A 22,260-nucleotide genomic window follows, 5' to 3' on the forward strand; every position below is an offset into this window, starting at 1 on the left:
CAAAATGACAGTGCAAATGTGTCTTGTACAAAAATGTTCAGAAAAATGAGCTGTTCAACACTGACCTCCTGAACACCAGGTTATGGGGTCAAATGAGGCTTTGGGGTTAATTTGTTATGCCTGCATGTTATGCCTCGTGTTTTTTTGAAATATAGATACTTGGGTAATATCAAATGAGAAATTCTAACTTTGGTTTATTTATATATATTTTTAAAATAATATTTTGGTTTTATTTTTTAATACTGATGACTGGTGTTTTAATTTATTTTTAATCTTCTGTTGGAAGCCACCCAGAGTGGCTGGGGAAACCAAGCCAGATGGGCAGGGTATAAATATTTATTGATTTTTTAAAAAATTATTATTATTATTATTATTATTATTATTATTATTATTATTATTATTATTATTATTTTATTATTATTTTATTATTATTATTATTATTATTATTATTATTATTATTATACCAAGGTGCTAGTTTTGGAATATGACTACAACTATGTTTGGGGGGGGGAATAAAATCTAAAAGTACATTTCTGGTTAATTTGCTTTTTGTTGTTCCATTTTAAAATGGGTGTGCAAATAATTCAGTTATTAACTGAAGTGTATCATATACAAGAACAGACCTCCAGAACGAATTAAGTTTGTAACTAGAGGTACCACTGCACCAATTTACTGCTTTGCAAGTGGTACCATTAAGAAGCAGGTATCAGGAATTGCTGACTGTTGACCCATGTGGTGATATATGCAATTGCAGCTGCTCAGTGAAGAGTCTCCCCCACTTCGGTCTGGCTTCCACCTCCATTGGTGACCAGTGGATCCCTGGATAGGAAAGAGGCTAAGAGAAAGAGAAAGATGTCCTTTACAGTGCTGAATTTTGCAAATTCTGCATTCCAGAGCAGAAAAACACACCTAAAGGTTTAACTATATTTACACACAGCCGTAGCAAATGAAACTCTGTTCACCAAAGCAGTTATGTGTTCATCTCCGGAATATGACTGACCTCCAAAAAGGAAACCTGAACTCTACTCAATGTTTCAGGAGGGCCCTTTGTCGACAGAAGAAATTATCACTTTGGGGAGAATCTTGGAAGTCCAGCACAGGCTTTCATGAGGAACATGAGATGAACAGCTGGGCCTTAGCATAAGGATGTGGTATGAAGAAGGTTCTATGGTTGATCTAGTCATTGACAGTGCAAAATCTTAGTGGCCTCCCCTACTGTCATGACTCAGTCCAGCAGCTCCAGCTTTAAAAAACCCAGTGCTGAGCTTGAAGAACTTATGGAACTTATGAAGAACTCTGCTTCTGCCTGCTTTTGAATCTCTTGCCTGTGTAAAAAATGACCACGGAACTGCCCTGACTTTGCCTCTCACCTGACTCTTTGTTGTGTGCTCCACTTTCTTGGACTCTGATCTTGGGCCAGCCCTGCTTTGGGTGCGGTGTGGCTGCTGGCAAGCCCCCTTGTAGATGAAGGGGACTGCAGGTTGAGACCTCATGTTTGTGCATGGATGAAGATGTATCAGCTACACAGACCATCCTTGCAATGCTAAAACCAGAACAACATTGTAACTTGAGTGAGAGTAAGTACTGGGTGGCATGGGTGTGAATATAGCCAGGATACTGATTCATGAATACTGAGGAACATGACTGGGAAATTAGCCTATATTTGTGTCTTTTTAAAGAAGAATAGAGCTGTGACTCCGGGATCAGAGAAAGCAGTGAAAATTGATGGCAAGGAAGCACATGTTGTCCAAGATCTGTTCCAGAACTTTTCAGTGATCACTGGCAATGAATGCCCACACAGAGATCAAATAAATTGTGGCTTGTGAGTTAGTTGCCTAGCTTTGTTCCAGTCCAAGTGTTTTACCAGGTGAGCAAAGCATCATTAGAAGATGCAATTTAGAAGATTACTGATCCAACAACCATTAAGCACAGTCTGCATTCATGCATATACATGACTGATGGTGGTTGGCTTCTGCAAAAGAAAACATGATATGCAAATTTGGTATACAACTCCTTATGTGATGCATATACAAGCAGTTTGATTTGGTTTTTGTTTTCAGAGGCTATAACTCTGGCTCGCCTAAAGGTTTGGAACTATTGAATTTTCTGGAGCAATGAGATTCATTAAGAAAAAAGACATGCTCATTTGGAATACAAAGAACAAAGAAGCATCATTTCTGCTGTTAGAATGGAACTAATCTTAGTTTCCTATGCATCTGGTGTCCAAGGAAAGATATCTCATGATATGCACCATGAGGGAACAGTACAGGCTTGCTGGTCTCCCTATTGCTACCTGGTAGTGCTAAGGCCCAAGGACTCTATTGTTCAAATCAGAGTTTTTTTTCAGCTGGAACTCACCAGAACTCAGTTCTGACACCTTTCAGATGGACACCATTGCCATTCTAAGAGAATGAGGAAGGTGTTCATTGTGAGTTCCAGCACTTCTTTTTCTAGAAAAATAGCACTGGTTAAAAGTCTGGCAGAAAAACCATTTGGTCCATTCATGCTATTCTGAGCTGGGTTGAGGTGCGACATCTGGTTTCCATAGAATTGAAAAGCAAGTTTGATTGTCACTCCATCTTGACTATACTTAAAATAATGGAGTTGGAAGGTCTGTCATCTGGCATGAAACCAGAAAAGCCTGGGGCGGGTGTATTGTTGGAGAAGTATATGTGCTGGTCATGTCAGACAAGAAACCAGCTCCTTAGAGCACTTTCTGAACAATTCATTGCATGCACTGCAAGATATTTGAGAGTGCAGTGTGGAGGCCGAAGGAGACAGCAAGTCACCATGTTGACATATGAGACCTAGGGAGGAGACCACATTAATTATTTTACACAGAGAAAAAGATATAATCAAACTGCTTGATTAGTTTTGCACTATGTGCCTGAGATCCTATGTGGGAAATGCAGCATGGAGGGCCATCCCTATAGTGGCTATAAGCATCTGGATGTGGTGGCCTGTGCCACCTTCCAGTCCCTTGCTCAACCGCAGTGTTCTAAGCAGTCACACCAACCTACCCTCAGGTCTTAAGGGGCTATGTAATTATTGTTTGCATTTATATCCCACCTTTCCTCCAAGGAACATACAGTGGAGTGTATGGTTCTCCTCCCCTCCATTTTATCCTCACAACATCCCTGCAAGGTATGTTAGACTGGCCAAGTAGGAATTTGACCCCTGGGCCCCCAGGTCCTAGCCCGACACTCTACCCACTACACCACACTTGGTGCTGGTCAGTATATATCAAGGCATCAGTTTTCAGGACCTACCACTAGTCGGGGGGACACCTCAGTTGCCAGATGTTGGCAGGGTGTGTGGAGAACAGCAAGATGTTGGAGAAGAGAGCTGCATATGGCCTGTTTTGGAGGCCCTGCCTTGTGCCTGTGACCAAGGTTCAGTTGCCTGTCTGCTCAGCTTTTGTACATTGAATGGGGGTGGAGAATTTTGTCCTTTGCCTCAGAAATCAAGTCATCCACAATTTGATCATGAGTGAGGGAGTCTGAGCTGGTCTGGAGGGTGAAGAACCCAGAGTTGTTTTCTGACTTCCGGGGTTGACGCGATCTGGGAATGGCGGATTCCCTCCGAGCTCCGGAGGGAATCGGCTCAGCAGGGGACGGGTCTTTGCCGTGCCGGCGACACGGGGACCCTTAAAACCGCAGGCGCGGTGCCTGCGGACTGAAGACTCGGCGGGTGCCTTAAGCGCCCCCCTGATTCGCAAAGAGCCTTTTTAAAGGCTGCGGAGGGGATACGGGGGGTGGCGTGGCACTGAGAGTCCATTGCTACCTCTGCTGAGCGAAGCCGCGAGCCATGACCGGAGAGCGCTGACTTCCTTCCTTGAAATTCGGCTGAAAAAACAACCCGTGAGTAATTTGGACTTGGCTTTTAAGAAATTTATCCACTGAATTTGAGACGATCGGGGGATGTGCTAAAAGGAAGTCCGCACCCCCCACCTCGCAGACGATCTAGAGCAACGAAAAAAGAACTAAGCTGGAGTGCCTACCCTGTAAAGGGTGAGTTTTAAAAAAAGATAGTAACTTCCAAGATTTGGAAATTTTGAGCAGGAGAGAGGAGTGTTGGATGTTTTGTGTTCTGTTGTAAACAACCCCCCCTCCCGGGCCCGGGAGCGTCCTGCTTTGGAGCTGGTTTAAGAAGTGCAGAGTTTGACAGCTGTCAAAGCTGTCAAACGGACTGTTAATAGTGGAAAATGGCTACCTAAGTTACCTCTGGATTAAAAAGAGCTACAATTGATCTAAAATTGTTGGAAATAAAGAAACAATAACAAGATAAAGGATTGTTGGGGAAAAGAATACTAAGTAACCAGATTCCCTCTAGAGGGAATTCTGTGGAACTACAATGGCTGTGGATGGAAAGATACTGAGAGAAATCGAAAGGATGTTTTATTTGGTAGGAATCTTACAGGAACAGACTACGGCTATGAGTGAACAATTGATGACCTTGAATCCTGAAACAAGTAGTTCTGTTCAATGTAATGAGAACCTGGCTGAGAAAGAATCCACAGCTGAGCCGGAAATGATAATCAAAGAAGAGGAGAAGACAAAACAAGAAAGAGGAGAAGTGATGTGGGAAAATACAGAGCAGAAGCTGACGCCTGTGGAATACAAACAAGGAGATTATTGGAGCAAATCTACTATAAATCTACAAAAGATGCAGAAGACGAAAGTGGAGGCCCTGGGAGTCTATGAAATTAAGGAATTTAAAATAAAGAAATATAATTGGGGCCTTCACATAGACTCTGACTTTGATTACCTTCAAGATTCATGCCTTATGGAAACTCTTCAGCAGCTGTTTGCAAATATGGGAAGAGACTTTGGATTGATGGTGAAAGAACTCTTTCGAGATGTGACGACTGGCATAAAGGATTACCAACAAGACCGGCGGAGAGGGACTGAAAGAGACTGGAGGGCCTCGGACGTGAGGAACCCGGGCTAGGAACTGTCATTTTGGACATGCTTTGGGAAGGGACGCAAACCGGGGATGGGAGGGAGGGAAAAAATTAAGTTTTAACAACACTCATGATTATGGGATTTGGTTAAAAAGATTATTATTCAAGACAAGATGGGAAATCGATGGAAGGGAATTGAGGTCCAACTTAGAAAAAATTAAATTTGTTTTGTTTTCATAAAAGGACTAATACTAAGACAGCGAAATGCTAATTTGCTGACATAAATTTGGAAATGGGGATGCAAGGGAGGGGGTAGGGGGAAGTCAATGACCAGGGTTAGGAAATGACATTTTCGGGAAAGTATATATGTTTGTTGTTGTTTTTTCTTTTTTTTCTTTGCTTATGTGTTTGCTTGTTTTTTATGTTTTTGTCTTTGACTATATAAAATGTGAAAACCCAATAAAAATTTTATATAAAAAAAAAAAAAGAACCCAGAGTTGTTTTCTCACAGGGTATCTCATATGGCAATGACGTAGACTCGGGGGTTGCAGAAGAGAAGCCACTGTGGTTTATAGGTACAGATAGGTAGCCGTGTTGGTCTAACTTAGTTGGTCTTTAAGGTGCTACTGGAAGGAATTTTTTTATTTTGACTATGGTTTATAGGGTTTCAGTCTCCTTCTCCAAGCTTCTCACCAGATGAGTCATTGGTTTTGAGTGCCTCCCTCACCATCTTGCCACAAGGGCAACGTCATGACAGCACAGCCAGCTGTGTGGGACACCATACTCCTTACACAGCTCTTAAACCCAAAATCAGCCTTTCTCAACCTGTGGGGTCCCCAGATGTTGTTGAACTACAACTCCCACCATCCCTAGCTAGCAAGGCCAGAGCTCAGGGATGATGGGAGTTGTAGTCCAACAACATCTGGGGACTCACAGGTTGAGAACTGCTGCCCTAAATGCTTGCTCAGCTCCTCCTTATGCCCCTCTGGCTGCCCCCCATCACTCACTTCTCATCTGTGGCAGATTGTAGCATGAGGAAATAATTTATTTATCTCTCCACACATTTCATAATTTTATAAACCTCTGTTGTGTTGCTGTCTCCCACCTTCTTAGTCAACCAAATGCTACCTTTCATATTTAATATCACCTGTGGCCTGTGGTAAATAAAGCATTTCAGTTACTGGAAGTGCCAGGGTAACAATTACCCTGAACCAATGCCTGAACTTTCCCTTGCTAGGATACAACCTTAATGGAATTGCTTTCATTTTGGCCTTGGGATCCAAACCTCCCTTCTTTGCCTCTAGCTTAAATGCCATTGACAAGGGACAATTGCCTGAAATGTAACCCAGAAAGGAATTCACAGTCACTTCACGTTTATGCATTAGGCCCAAGAGCATTTCAATCATGTTCTATGGTGGTTAGTAAAAAGGAAAAGGGAAAAAAAATCACTTCTAGACTTCTTTGTTCTTCAGAACTCCTCAGTTTTACTATGAGGAGGACTGATATTACTGCTCTGTTTGGCTCTACTACAAATGTGTTTGGCTGACAAAGGAAATCAATGGAAAGGGATTCCTTTGCTTTCTGGAGGCCCATGACTTGCGTGTTCAGTTCCTGGGCCTTGTGTTCCGCAAGAGTCAAAAGGAATACAGGATTATGCAAAGATGTCACACATCATTATTTATGGAAAACCTTTTCTGTCAGAATGACAATGTCTGAAAATGAAAATTAAGTCTGCCTTGAAGGCATGGAGGAGAAAGAAAATGATCAAAAGATGCAATTTGCATTTCTTTGGGCTGGGATATAAGGAATTAGATGATCAGATGTGTGGCTCATATCCACTAGTAGCTGTGTGTTTAGCACTGTGGGCCCAATTTTATGGCTCTCCTTTCGAGCTGAGGTTCAGCAGAACCCTCCCTACAGACGTTCTGACACCTACTGAAGACTGTTTTTATTCCAGTAGGCATTTTAATTGAAGTTGGAATTTGTATTTTTAACTGATCTTTATATTTTTGTATAGTATCTTTGTAACCCACTTAGATACTATTGTAGTTAAGTGGTATATAAATTGTTTAAATAAAAAAGAGATAATCACAACTCACCACCTACTCAGCTACTTAGGTCTACACTATACATTTAAAGGGCTCCCCGCAAAGAATCCTGGGAGCTGTTGTTTATCAAGGATGCAAATAGTTGTTAGGAGACCTCTAATAACTGCTCCTAGCACTCTTAACAAACTACAGCTCCCAGGATTCTTTGTTATAATAGTTCAAATTTCTAATGCAGACGGGGCCATAGGACAGCCTTCTCCTTGAATGAATAGGAGAAGTTTGGAGTTGATGGAGTTTGATGATTCTGTGAATGGAGGTGGCATACTGGAAGTGAATAGCAAATGGGGCAAAGGCTGAAAAAAGACACCTTTCCACATGTACTCTTGATGTGCCTTCAGGCTGTCCCCACCCCCCTTGCATCACCCTCATCACTGTTTGGAATTTTGCAAAATGCTTGGCAGTTATACCCAAATATATCTGTAAAGGAGACTTCCAGACATCTTAAAAGCTGCTGCAGAGTCTGAGATGCTTTCAGTGCAAAGTTCTGACTCTCCAAATGCAAGTGTTCAGAAGGTCAGAGAGTGGCCTCTATTAAACTCCTTTGTGGTGTGGTTTGTCAACAGTTTTTGTGGTCTGGTGAAAAGTCTTAAGAGGAAGAGAGAGAATCCTACCCTCTTTTACCTTTCTGGTGACTTTTAAAAACAACAAATTCCCACCATCCACCTGCACTGTTATTGAGCTTGTATCTTCTTCCTCCTCTCTTAATAGGCCCCAGGAGAAGTCATTAACACACTGTGTGGATACAAGGCACTAAATAAAGAGGTAACAAACATTTTTAAGGTACCTGAGGGCTGAGCCAGGCATTAGGTAGCAGACATTTGTGGAGAGAGGAGGTTGTGCTTTGTGGGGCAGACAAGGGGGGAGTAAGGGATACTTAGTAAGGGAAGAGGACATCATGGAGGCTATAAACATATGCATGGAGCAAAGCAGATAAAGAGGCATTTTGTTCCTCCCTTGTGTAATGGTAGAACCAACTGAGGTCCTCACCCAATGAAGCCGAATAGTGAGAGCTTAAGGAAAGGTGACAGGCAAGGCTTCCTCACACAGCACATAGTTCAGGTATGGAATTTGGTTCCACAAGACGGGCAGCTATCTTGGTTGGCATTAAATGCAAGCTAGACAAATTCATGGGGAACAAGGCTACCAACACCTGTGGGCTACCTCCAGTGGGAGGTCCTGAGTACCAGGTGCCAGGGATCATAAGCTGGAACTTGTGTCTTACTTGTGAGCTTCCCATTGCGGCATCTGGCTGGCTTCTGGAATAAGAGTGTAAGGAGAGCTGTGGAAAATGCTTGCAGAATACTTAAAAACTCAGTGTAAAAAAGTTAGAACGCAAATAGGATTTGAGTAAGAAGAGCAGTGGGGGCGAACTTTTTGTTTTTATTGTGAGATAAGGTGAAGGTATAGAGTAACTATAATATGCAACATAAATTGAAATTTTGAGGGAACCATGGAGGAAGGGAGGGGAAGTCGTAGGTAGAATGATTGATTGCTAAATTTGAAATGTTGTTGGATTGTTTAAAAATTATAATAAAATAAAATGCAAGAAGAGCCCTGCTGGATCAGGCCCCAGTCCCTTCTGGTCCAGCCTCCTCTTCTGACCAACCAGGTGCCCCAGGGGAAGCCCACAAACAGGAACAGAGCTCAACCGCAGCTCTCTCTGACTCAAAATATTGCCTTTAATGTGATTTGTTCTCTTTGTAGCGCCTGGAGCTGGTGGCCACCATCCACGTACGTGGCTGCATCCATGCAGTCGGCTTGTGGCTTAAAGACAATTTTGAAGCCACTTTTGGAATTGTTTGCTCTCTGCTGTTTCCACAGGTATGTAAAAAATGTGTTGCTCCTGGATGACTATTCATAGGTGTGTGTTTCCCCCCAAAACAGAGGTGAAGACATTACTTCTTTACTATAGATCACCATGAAACTACATTCCAAATACTTTTTTTAGAGACAAAATTCTGCATTAATTAAGCCAGATGGTTGGGGTATTGATAAAATTATTGTCAAAAATTATTCAGTATGGCTATTTCCATTAACTGACAGACCCTCGTTTCTTCCTCTGGAATTCTGATCCTTACCTCGTTTTTTCAGAGACTCCAGATAGCAACATGGAAAAATTGCCAGAGTTTGCTTCCATGTTTTTTCAACTTGATTTGTGGCACTGAAAATGGGTTGCAATAAACCCCAATTACACTCCAATCTATCCAGAGTGGGTAGGCAAAGCACAGCTGAGGTTTTGCAGGTCTCCTGTACCTTTAATCAAAACCTTCCTGCTGTTGCTTTCTGTTTCATTGCTCATGGACATCAAGTGTCCTAGATTCTAACCTTCATATCTAATAAAACTTCTTTTAAAGGCATAGATACATAGATAGTTGATCAGTGCAGATAATTTATCATACTTCTGGTTCATATATCATAAAATTATTCAGTCATGTACCCAAAAATGCTCTTGTTACTGTTTAACAGCCACTTATGATTAATTCTCCATTTGTAATAGCCATGGCATATTTCATTAGCTTTCAGTTGTGGTTCCAATCTATTACACATATCAGAAAACCCTGTCTCTTCATCTCTAGGAAACTAACATAAGGGAAGTCATAATACTGCTTTATTCTGCCTTGGGAAATCCTGTATGTGGTTGGAGCCCTACAGACTTTTTAATGTGTCCACAGACTCTTTCCAGTCAGCTAGTGCTTGGCAGGGGGTTGGACTCGATGGCCCTTGTGGTCTCTTCCAACTCTATGATTCTATTTTTTTTATAAAATTTTTATTGGTTTTACAAAGTTTTTAAATAACAAACAAACGCTTAAAAAGACAAACATACACGTATAGTTTCATAACATATTTTCATAAACCTCTTTTCTTGGACTTCCCCTCCCCCCCCCCTTTCTGCATCCCAATGTCCATAATTTTTAGCAACTCCCAATTGTTACTTCCAACCTCTATCATCTTAGTCTTCTCTATATTCTGACCTTATATCACTGTATCCCTTTGTCTCTGAAAACCACAACACTTTAACTTTCATTAAGTTTATAATAGTCCTTAAGGTAACTTTTGAATTTTCTCCATTCTTCTTCCACCGTCTCCTTTCGTTGGTCGCGGATTCTGCCTGTCATCTCAGCCAATGTCATATAGTCCATCACTTTCATCTGCCATTCTTCCAGAGTGGGTAGATCCTGTGTCTTCCAATACTTCGCGATGAGTATTCTTGCTGCTGTTGTGGCATACATGAAAAAAGTTCTATCCCCTTTAGACACCAATTGGCCGACAATGCCCAAGAGAAAGGCCTCTGGCTTTTTAGAGAAAGTACATTTAAGTACCTTTTTCATTTCATTATAGATCATTTCCCAGAAAGCCTTAATCTTCGGGCACGTCCACCAAAGGTGGTAGAAGGTACCTTCAGTCTCTCTACATTTCCAACATTTATTATCGGGTAGATGATAAATTTTTGCCAGCTTGACTGGGGTCATGTACCACCTATAGACCATTTTCATAATATTTTCCTTTAGGGCATTACATGCCGTAAATTTAATACCGGTGTTCCATAACCATTCCCAGTCAGCTGACATGATATTGTGCCCAACATCCTGTGCCCACTTGATCATAACCGATTTGACTGTTTCGTCCTGTGTATTCCATTTCAGCAACAAGTTATACATTCTAGATAAAATCTTAGTATTGGGTTCTAATAACTCAGTTTCTAGTTTTGATTTTTCCACCTGGAAGCCAATTTTCCTATCCTGTTTAAAAAACTCCATTATTTGACGATATTGAAACCAGTTTTGTACTTTATGTTTCAATTTCTCATGGCTTTGTAGTTTGAGCTTATCTCCATCCTGTTCCAAAATTTCCCAATACTTCGGCCATCCGACCTCCATATTGAGTTTCTTCACTGCTTTAGCCTCCACTGGTGACACCCATCTAGGGGTTTTGTTTTCCAACAGATCTTTATATCTTATCCAAACATTATATAGTGCTTTCCTGACTATATGATTTTTAAAGGCACTATTAGCTTTGTCATACCATAGATATGCATGCCAACCAAAAGCATTGTTAAAACCCTCCAGATCCAAAATGTCCGTGTTCTCGAGGAGCATCCATTCTTTCAGCCAGCAAAAAGCTGCTGCCTCATAGTACAATTTTAAGTCCGGCAGGGCAAACCCCCCTCTTTCTTTTACATCTGTCAATATTTTAAATTTAATTCTGGGCTTTTTGCCCTGCCAGACAAATTTCGAAATATCTCTCTGCCACCTCTTGAAACATTCCATCTTGTCAAGAATCTGCAAGGTCTGAAACAAAAATAGCATTCTAGGCAATACATTCATTTTGATCACAGCAATTCGGCCTAACATTGACAATTTCAAGTTTGACCATATATCTAGATCTTTTTTGATTTCTGACCAACATTTTTCATAATTGTCCTTATACAAATTCACATTTTTAGATGTCAAATAAACCCCTAGGTATTTCACCTTCTTAACCACTGTCAACCCTGTCTCTTCTTGGAATTTCTCCTTTTCCATATCTGTTAAGTTTTTTCCTAAAACTTTGGTTTTTTGTTTATTCAACTTGAATCCAGCTACCTGGCCAAACTGTTGTATTATTTCTAAAACCCTTTTCGTACTAGTGATTGGCTCTTGTAAAGTCAGTACTAAGTCATCTGCAAACGCTCTTAACTTATAATGTTTAGCTCCGACCTGCACTCCTTCAACCTGCTGGTCGTTCCTTATCATATTCAGCAACACCTCCAGGACAGAAATAAAGAGTAATGGGGAAATTGGGCACCCCTGTCGTGTTCCTTTTTCTATCTTAAGTTCCTCGGTTACTACATTGTTTACAATCAATTTAGCCTTTTGTTCAGAATATACTGCAGCCATACCATTCTCAAAACCTTGACCCACCCCCATCCCATGAAGGTTCTTCATCATAAAGCTCCAAGAAATGTTATCAAAGGCTTTCTCCGCATCCACAAAAATCAATACTGCTTTAGTGTTTATGTTCACCTCTAGTTTTTCCAAAATGTCTATTACATTCCTTACATTGTCTGCCAGGTGTCTTTTAGGGAGAAAGCCTGCTTGGTTCTTATGAATCCTTTCCATCAACACTCTTTTAAATCTTTTTGCCAAAATGTCTGCAAAAATTTTATAATCCACATTAAGTAATGATATTGGGCGGTAGTTCTTCAGTTGAGTCTTTTCAGTCTCTGTTTTTGGTATGAGTGAAATATATGCTTCTTTCCACGATTCAGGTGCCTTCTTTCCCTCAAGGATCTCATTACACACTTCTTTTAATGGTTGAGTCAACCATTCCTTCAACGATTTGTAATATCTAGAAGTCAGTCCATCTGGTCCTGGAGATTTGCCCAGTTGCATGTTCTGAATGGCAGCCTCTATCTCTTGTTCTGTTATTCTCTGGTTCAGATCCATCTTGCTTTGATGAGAGATTTTTTGTAATCCATATTTATCAAGGAATTTATCTATATCTTCTTCATTTTGCGAACCTTGAGTATATAGCTTTTTAAAATAACTCAAAAAACAGTTTCTAATTTCGTTAGGTTTGGATATATTCTTTCCATCCACTTCTAGGCTTGTAACCGTATTCAATTTCTGCCTTTTCTTCAATTGCCATGCCAGAAGTTTGCCACATTTATTTGCTGATTCAAATGTCTTTTGTTTCATTTGTTTTATCTTCCATTCAATCTCTTGGTTCATCAGTTCCATGTATTGTATTTGATATACCTTAATCTCTCTTAAAATTTCCTGGGACTTTGGTTTTGTTCTTAATTTTTTCTCTCCTTCCTTTATCTTTTCCAAAATCTTTTCTTTTTTCTCATTTTGTTTTTTACTCTTTATTGAATTTTGTTGAATCAAGAAGCCTCTCATCACTGCTTTACTTGCGTCCCAGATCACTCTCTTTTCCACGTCGGTCCTCAAATTTATTTCAAAATAGTCTTTTAAAGTTTTTTGGGCCTTCATAAGGATCTCCTTGTCTCGGAAGAGGGTGTCATTCATTCTCCATCTGAATTGACCAGTTGTTGTAAGTTTCATCTCCATCTTCACGGCATTATGGTCGGAGCAAGTTTTTGGGCAGATTTCCACCTTCTTAACCTTTGGAGCCATGCCACTAGTAATCCAAATTTGATCGATTCTGGTCCAGGTCATCATTGCTTGAGAGAAAAAGGTTCCCTCTCTCTCCAGAGGGTTCCTTGTTCTCCATATATCTATCAAGTCCATGTTTTCCGTCATTTCGAAAAAAGTCTTAGGAAGTCTTCCTTCCTTGCTAACTGTTAGTCTTTGTGCCTTGTCCATGTTAGTGGAGACCACACCATTCATGTCTCCCATAATTATCATATTGTAATCCAGATAGTCCATCAAAGTTTCATGAAGTCTCTTAAAGAAGTCAGATTTACCTTCATTTGGTGCATAGATTCCCACAACTAAAAGTTTTTCTCCTTGTACTTGTATCTCCACTGCCAGATATCTCCCTTGTTCATCTTTAAATATCATTTTTGGGGCCCATTTCTCTTTCACATATATTACAACTCCTCTTTTCTTAACTTTATCTGATGCGATAAATTCTTGTCCTAGTCTTTTATTTATAAGTAGTCTTCTATGGGCTCTAGTTATGTGAGTTTCTTGTAAACATATCAAGTCCAGTTGTTCTCTGTTCAGAATATGAAACACTTGTTTTCTCTTCAGAGGCCCATTAAGTCCATTACAATTCCAACTAAGGAATTGCAGAGCCATCTTGTTATTTTTCTAAGGCTCCTCCAACAGCTCCAAGTTGTTGCTCTTCTTCTGATGGTGGTGGTTTTTGTCCAAAGGAGAGATTCAAAATGTCTAGTGCTCTCCTCTGTTCTGCAAGTACGTCCACTGTCCCCTTCTGTAGGTCCTCCTGATTTCTTGCCAGAAATTTGTCCTTGTCTTGAATAGTCTTTATCTTCACCTTCTTTCCCCTGTAGTCAAATGACAGTCCTTGTGGGAATTCCCACCTGAAACGGATACAGTTTTTCTTCAGCAGAAGAGCCAAATCCTTGTAGAAGTTTCTTAAATCCAGAATATATTTTGGAATATCTTTAAAGATCTGTATAGCCGAATTTCCAATTTGCAAGGCCTTTTCAAAGTGTAGTCCTAATATTTTATCTCTTTCGTCCTTGGATCTAAATGTAATCAGGCAATCTCTCGGAGTCTTTCTGTCCTGCTTTTTGCCCAGTCTGAAAGCTGTTGTAATCTTGAATTCGTCTTCTTCAAGATCCCAGCAGTCAACAAACTCCCGTGTCAGATATTCCGCGAGGTTGTCTCTTTCATTCTCTGGAATCAGTCTTAATTTTAAGTTTCTCTCTTTTCTCTGTAGCTCCCACAAGGCCAAAGTTGCGTCGTGTTCATAAACCTTCTTAGCAATCGGCTCTAATTTCTCTTGTGTTCCTTCAGCAGTAACTTTGGCATCTTCAGCAATTTTACGCGTAGTAGCATTTTCCTCCACCAATTTATTTATTGATTCTGTATTCTGGTTTAGTCTTACTGATATTTCTGTTAATTTTTGTGAATTTTCTGAAGTCTGTTTTGTCAGAGACTCCAAAGATTGATTTATTTTAAGCAGGGCTTCTGTCACAGCATCCATAGAGACAGCCGTCCCTTTTTCTTGTCCTGTTGTTCCTGCAGATCCGGTAGTTACGCCTGAAATTGAGCCTCTTTTCTTTGTCTGTTGCTGCAGCTGTTGTTGTTGTTGTTGCTTGGTCTTGGCTCTTGTAACTATCTCTTCTTGTGAGCCACTCATGTCAAGGTCGTTTCCCACAGAAGCTGTTCCCCGTTGGAAAATTCCACTGTCCCAAGCTATGCCAAATTTTACTTTACCCTCTAGGGGGAGCAAATCAAAATGGCCAGGAATGAAATGTCCAAGTTCGAAAACAAAGGATGTGAGGAAAAAAGTTTTTTACCACAGTTAAAGCAAGTATAACTGGAGGCTTATAGCTGCAAATTGCCACAGTTTCCCCGTAAATACTGTTTCCTCTTGTGATATACTGTAGCCAGGCACTGTATAAACTTTGTATCACAATATCCCTTTTTACAGGAGAAAGTCAGTTCAGTGTCTTATTGTCCCAAAAGGCAGACCGTTTCGTACTTTGTTAGCTGAGACAGCAGAGGATTTTTACTGTAGATAGGTCGTGCAGTAACTAAAGTCTCCTTCACCTCCCCTCTGCCCTGCTAGCTAGAGGGGAGATCTAAGGTCTGAGTGTCCGGTTTAGTTATATAAAAGCAAGTTTCAACGGATGCAGATTAAAAGTTCCGTTGCTTTCACTTTCATGCAGTCGGGGGGAGGGAGACTTCCTTGATTTAACCTCCCCGCTTTTAGTCCAATTTTCAAGATTAGAAGGGTCCCAATTGTATTCAATTCCTACTCACGGGAATTCAGTCCAAATTTTCTTTTCAGGAAGGAATCGGCGCTCTCCGCTTATGGCGACGCGGCTTCACTCCGCAGGCTGGGTGACGACTCTCAGCACCGCGCTCACTCCCGATGCCGCTCCGTAGCCTTTAAAAAGGCTCTTTCGCAGTACCGGGGGGCGCAAAGGTGCCCACCGAATCTCCTTGTTCTCAGGCTTCAGCGCCTGAGATTTTAAGGGTCCCCCGCTCGCCGTAGCGGGTAAGACCCGAACTTGCGGAGCAGTCCTTCTCCGGAGCTCGGAGGTAGGACCGCCATTAAGCGCTGGCACCGACCGGAAGTTCCCTCCAACTCTATGATTCTAGTGCCATGACCTTTGTATCCAACAGGGACTGGGACACGAGAGTCAGAGGCTGCAGGCTCTTCACACTGATGAAGAATGATGATGTTGGTGACAAGCAGGCACATAATGTGTGTTGTTAACTATCCTAAAGAGCCAGTTGTGGCATAGTGGTTAGAGTGTCAGAATAGGACCTGGGAGACCAGGGTTCAAATCCCTGCTCAGCCATGAAGCTCACCGGATGACCTTGAGCTAGTCACTGTCTCTCAGCCTGATCTATTTCACAGGGTTGTTATGAGGATAAAATTGAGAGGAGGGAAGTGTGTGTGCCATCTTGAGCTCCTTGAAGGGAAAAGTGGGGTATAAGTGTGCCGAATAAATATTAAGCCAGTTGAGCAGAGGTTTGTATTGTGTTGCAAATACTCCGTGAGTTTGTTGAGCAGCTTTCTCTAACTTCTTCAGTTGTCTTGGATGGGAATTCTCATCAGTCCACACCGTGCTGAGTAGATCTGATGGGAGATGCAGCCTAATCTGGAGGGCACCAGCTTGTGGAAGGCTGTTTTTGAGCATCTACAGTTGTGAATTCATTGGATGCCAGCCTTCCAAGGGCTCAGTCTTCAGGTAGCCTGGTTGGAGACTTAGGCTGAATAGCCAGAGTCAACCTCATGCTAACAGAGCCAAAGGCAGGTTCATGTTCTAGCAGGAGAGAAGATTCAGAAGCTCACATTTGGGATGCACAATCCAAGCCAGGCAGCGATCAGGATCCAAGGCAGATCGTTGGATCAGAAGGGAGTGGAAGCTTAGGCTGTTTCCACATGCAAAAGTTGAAGAGCAAGCATGGGGAGTGGTCTCCATTTATACACCGCTTGATGACTAAAAACAACCACAAGCACAAAGCAGTTTACAAAAAATGATAAAACAATAAAATTGTCAATAAGAAAAATTAACAACAATAATTTAAAATGTTCAAAAAGTTAAAATTACTGACTAACACTCGCACGAACTTTCTAAGCTTCTGGGTAGGCTTGTCTAAACAAAAATGTTTTTGGTAGTACAGTGAAGTGCCTGGCTGACATAATCAGGAAGGGAGTTCTTACAAATTGACACCAGGAACAGAGACAGTTCTGCTGATCAAAGCAGTGAATGGGTGCATATGAAGTAAGGTGATCTTGTAGGTAAACTGGTCCCAAGTTGTTAAAGGCTTTATACTAACAGTAACGACCTGAACTTGGCCCAGTAGCAAATCAGAAACCAGCGGAGATTTCTGAGCACAGTTGTTCTATGCTTAATAATAATAATTTATTATTTATACCCCGCCCATCTGGCTGGGTTTCCCCAGCCACTCTGGGCGGCTTCCTATTAAACATTAAACATTAACCTATTAAACATTAAAAGCTTCCCTAAACAGGGCTGCAATCATGCTGCAGCATTCTGCACTAACTGCAACTTCCGAGCCAAGCACAAGGGAAGCCCCACAGAGTGCATTGCAGTAATCCAAGCTTGAAGTAACCAATGAACTACTGTGGCCAGGTTTTCCAGTCCAGGAATGGCCACAACTGTTGAAGCAACTGCAGTTGGTAAAAGGCACAGCTGGGTGCACCAGGATTGGTGCTTGCAGGTTGGCTGACTAGAGTGCTGAGGCAAGCCAGGGCTCCAGCCTAGCTGGTGGAACTCCAAGCACTGAGCAGTTCGGGAACAGAGCCATGGACTGCACTGGCATTGAGCTCTGGTTTGAAATGGAAGGCATAATACTAGCTGGCTTTTTTCTGAAAGCTAATCAGTGAGGCCACTCCCTGGCCGCATTGGATAGCATAACCTAGTTGGTGGAGTGCAGGGCAGTACCACACAAGCCCCTTAATTACTACTTTTTGAATTATTTCTATCCCACTCTTCAGCCAGAAGGAGTCTCCAGGACAGGGTACATATGCCAGTGCTGGGCAGTCCCTGCTCGGACTTCCACAAAAGGAAAAGGGACTGCGAGAGCAGAGGGGGAAAGAAGATCCAGGCACTGATTCATAGTGACAGAATTCTTTCAAAGACCAGCTGGAGCAGAAAGGTTTCAATGAGAAGAGGAGTTGGGGGTCTTTCGGCCCCTGTGGGGCTGCCCAGGCAGGGGAATGCCATCCTCCTCCCACTCACTGCTTCTGTTCCCTTTAACGTAAGCAGGTGAAATGTCTCTCTTCCTCGAAGCACACAAAGTCCTCTCCAGCCATAGCAACCCCCCAACCCCCCAGCTGATTAACATCCATTTATAATCCTCAAAGAAGACTTTCTGAAAATCAGGGAAGGTTGCTAAGTGACAGGGAGGCACTTAGCATATCATTTACAAAAACAAAGTGTTTTAAAAGAAGGAAATGAATGCTCTTTAGCACCCCATAAAACCGAAAACTGTCCATTGCTTCAATAAACACATTATTCACACTAAGCAAAAAAATTGTTAGTGATGGTTTTGCCAAGGTAAACAAACTTGAGCTCTCCTCCTTCAAATGTCAATATAGTTTTGTTAAGTAGATGATTCAGATGCAGTAATAATAACCTTCACTGCATTAGCCAGAATCTGCATGGCTTTAGAGAAAAGCATATTCTGGATGCTTTATTAATATTATAGGACAGTAAAAACAATTTCTGGCCTTTTGGTCTTCACACATCACAAGACTCGGTGCACTTTGACTGTATAAATGTTAGCAAAACCAAAAAAAAAAGAAGAAAATGTTTTAAAAGCTTTTCTCTGTGTTCTCTCCAAGTCATCAATATCCATCCCTAAAATTAGAGGAAGTGAAGGAGAGTGTTCATCTTGCTGGGTAACATTCATCCAAACTGGGCAGACTGGGTAGGTGCTTAGGGAGGTGAAAACCAGGGGGACAGTGTTTGTTCCCCACAGCGGTCTGTTGAATTGCAAGTGTTACTCTACTGGTTGCTCTCAAACTGATCCCATCCATTATGCTGGCATCCTTCATAATTTTTTGCAAGGGAGATGGTTCTCTTTTGGTAAGAATCCACAGCTACAAGCCAGTATTTGAGCCTTATGATGGCCCCTGGAGCTTCCCCATCGTGGGGGACAGTGTAGGAGAGAGAAGAGAAGAGAAGAGAAACAGCTTGCCTACGAGTTTCCCCCTAACCTTCTCCAGTCCCTTGGTGCACTTCCCATGGTGCTACCACCAGTGGAGCAGAGGGATGAAGGGGAGAAGACAGTTATATTTAAAAAAAAAAAACCAGCAGCTTGCCTTATTTTCAGTTTTATGTCTTCGGTAATAATAATAATAAAATAATAAAATTAATTTACAGTATTATTTATTATTTTATTATTATTAGCCAAGACCGGGCTCAGGGCAGCTAACAACCAATAATAAAAGCAAGCTGATTAAAATACAACTTAAAAAGCAAGATTAAAATACAACATTAAAACATTAAAATGCAGCCTCTTCACAGGAGGAGAAAGGAAAAAAGAAAGAGGGGTAGGGAATCAAATTGATTCCAAGCCAAAAGGCCAGGTGGAACAACTCTCTCTTACAGGCCCTGCGGAAAGAAATCAGATCCTGCAGGGTCCTGGTCTCATGAGGCAGAGCGTTCCACCAGGCCGGAGCCAGTGTTGAAAAGGCCCTGGCTCTGGTTGAGGCTAATCTAACTTCCTTAGGGCCCAGGACCACTAGGGTGTTGCTGTTTATGGACCTTAAGGTCCTCCATGGGGCATACTGGGTGAGGCGGTCCCATAGGTACGAGGGTCCTAGGCTGTGATGTGCACAACTGCATACAGCTTAAAATAGTGGTGGTGAACCTACAGCCAATGGGCTGGATTGGGCCCACCAAACCACATTTTTTATCACCATTGTCACCAGTGTTTGACCAGAGACAGCAGTGTGATGTATTGCACACCACAGGCAATAATGGCTCCCTTGTATCATTTTGATAGAAAGGATACAACAGGATAAAAGTTTATAAAATGGTGTCTGGCATGGAGAAAGTAGACAGAGAGAAGTTATTTCTCCCTCTCATAACACTCAAACTCATGGACATCCAGTGTAGCTGAATGTTGGAAGATTTAGGACAATTGGGAGATTTGGGACATATAAACAAAAGGACTTCTTCATGCAGCACTTAGTCAGACTATGAAACTTGCTCCTCAAGGACACAGGGATGGCCACCAACTTGGATGGCTTTAAAAGAGGATAGGATAAATTCAGCCACAATGGCTCTGCTCTGCCTCCACAGTTGGAGACAGCAATGATTCCAAATGCCAGTTGCTGAAACCCGCAGGAGGGGAGAGTGGTCTTCTGCTCACGTTCTGCTCCCTGGTCTTCCACGGGCATCTGGTTGGCCCCTGTGAGAACAGGATGCTGGACTAGGTGGGTCATGGGCCTGATCCTGATTCTGTCCTTATGGCTATGTCCTGCAACACACAAGCCCAGTTCACAGCACTACTGCACTTGTCTCACACATATACTTTACAAGATAGGACCAGAGGAGCACATGGTACCTTTAAGAGCTCTCATCTTGACACACCATTGTTTATTCTTAACTGGGTAATGTAAAACCAGATGCCATTTTTTTGACTTGAACTGTCACAAAGAATTCAGTGACTATCATAAGAGTGCGTCCCAGCTTCTCCCAGGTGTAAATGGATTTGTCAGTGAAAACATTCACCTGTTAATTCATAGTTAAGTAGGTATGCCTGTCCGCAGTTAATTGTTCAGCCCATCTCCTGACTTCTATATGTTCCTTTGCAATTAACAGAGACAGTGTTGTCTAATTGATAGAGCACTTCATATAAACTCTTCTCTTCACCCATTTCAGTTTACAAGGCTGTTTACCAGATCGATTAGCACTAAAGAAAGTCATTAGTATTGTTTATACACAACAAAGCCAACACAAAACAGAAATTGTTCAGCTTAACTTAATAAATATTGCTCTTGTCACTTAGTTCTCTTCATATTGACACTAATCGCCATTGGTATAAATCTAATTTTCAAGAAAGTGACAGTTCAGAAGCTCTGAAGAAACATCAGTGAGAGCCCTTTAGAAATCAAATGTAGCTAAATTGAGCCATGAGAGTCAATGGCATTAATCTGTCAACAGGCTGTTGCTTGAAAGTATCCCACCAGCCCAGGGCCAGATTACGACTCAAGAAGAGCCTGAGTAGGGAAGCAGAATTTTCTCGCTGTTCATGGAGAGCACATAACATGCCTCAAGCAGAAACTACAATTTTGCATGCACCTGTTTAGACCACACTGTGGGTGTTTCTCCTCTGCTGTGACATCTCCACGTAGATGGGTGGTCACATTATAGACACAGTTGTGTTTTCTAGCCAAATGCTAATTTCTAGCTGTACTTACAGCACCTGGAGCAAATTAGCAGTCGGTGTGTGTCCATCAGTCACAGCTTCATTTGATTTAATTCAAATTATTTTATTCAGTCTAAAGTTAGGCAACTCAAACCCTTGAGAATTGCTATGCTAAAAAAACAAAAAACCCAACACTGTTACACGCAGATACAGTGGTACCTCGGGTTAAGAACTTAATTCGTTCCGGAGGTCCCTTCTTAACCTGAAACTGTTCTTAACCTGAAGCACCACTTTAGCTAATGGGGCCTCCCGCTGCCGCCACGCGATTTCTGTTCTCATCCTGAAGCAAAGTTCTTAACCTGAGGTACTATTTCTGGGTTAGCGGAGTCTGTAACCTGAGGCGTCTGTAACCCAAGGTACCACTGTACTTCTGAGCTAGCAAATTGAGCTTGTATGCATTGCACAAATCTGTCTTCACCAGTGACCATCCTGTCTGGGAGCCGTCTATGGTATTAATCTGAAAACTGACTGTTGCGTGAAAGCATCTCGCCAAGCCAGGGCCAAATTGAGAAATAAGAACTTAAGAAGGGCCTGCTGGATCAGGCCCACCTAGCCCAACGTCCTGTTCTCAAGAGTAGCCAACCAGATGCCCCAAGCAGGATTGGAAGGCAAGAGCTCTCTCTCTCTCTCTCTCTCCCTGCCTGCCTGCGGTTTCAATCAGCTGGTATTCAGGAACATTGCTGCCTCCAGCTATGAAGGCAGAGCAGAGCCATCATTGCTATTAGCCACCAAAAGCTCTCCTCCTCCGTGAATTTGTCTAATCATCTTTTAAAGACATTGAGGTTGGTGGCCATCACGGCTCTCTGTGGAAGCAAGTTCCATCATTTAGCTATGCACTTCATGAGGACTTTGTTTTATCTGCCCTGAATCTCTATAAAGACCTTTAGAGGTCCAAAGCACAGAAAAGATTGTGGTGCCCCACCCCTGTATGTAATTAAAAATAAAACCAATACTAAACAACAACAAAATTATTTTTTGAAATGAAAGGTTTACATGTGTGCTGAAATGTGCATGCATGCATGTCATGTGCAGCACATGATAGGATCCATTTTTCTTGCATTATTTTGTTAATGTCTCCTGGTTTAGGTGGATATTAGTAATAAAAAGAGGACCGAAAATGTGGGAGGAGTGTGGAGTATAAGAAAATCAGATTTTCTTTTTTTTTTTAAAGATATTTATTACAATTTTTAAA

At 41.8% G+C, this 22,260-nt stretch overlaps 1 protein-coding gene across 1 annotated transcript in view; it reads left to right on the forward strand.

Moving 5' to 3' along the window:
* Positions 1-22,260, forward strand: part of LOC309536333 (tetraspanin-15-like) — a 97,314-nt gene that overhangs the window by 69,407 nt on the left and 5,647 nt on the right. Inside the window, exons 6-7 of the mRNA XM_082230472.1 lie at positions 7,720-7,773; positions 8,716-8,832. Coding sequence (XP_082086598.1) covers positions 7,720-7,773; positions 8,716-8,832 — 171 coding nt within the window. The remainder of the gene's footprint in view (positions 1-7,719; positions 7,774-8,715; positions 8,833-22,260) is intronic.

The sequence above is a fragment of the Podarcis vaucheri genome, assembly GCF_965113315.1.
Source record: "Podarcis vaucheri genome assembly, chromosome: 7".
NCBI lineage: Eukaryota > Metazoa > Chordata > Lepidosauria > Squamata > Lacertidae > Podarcis > Podarcis vaucheri.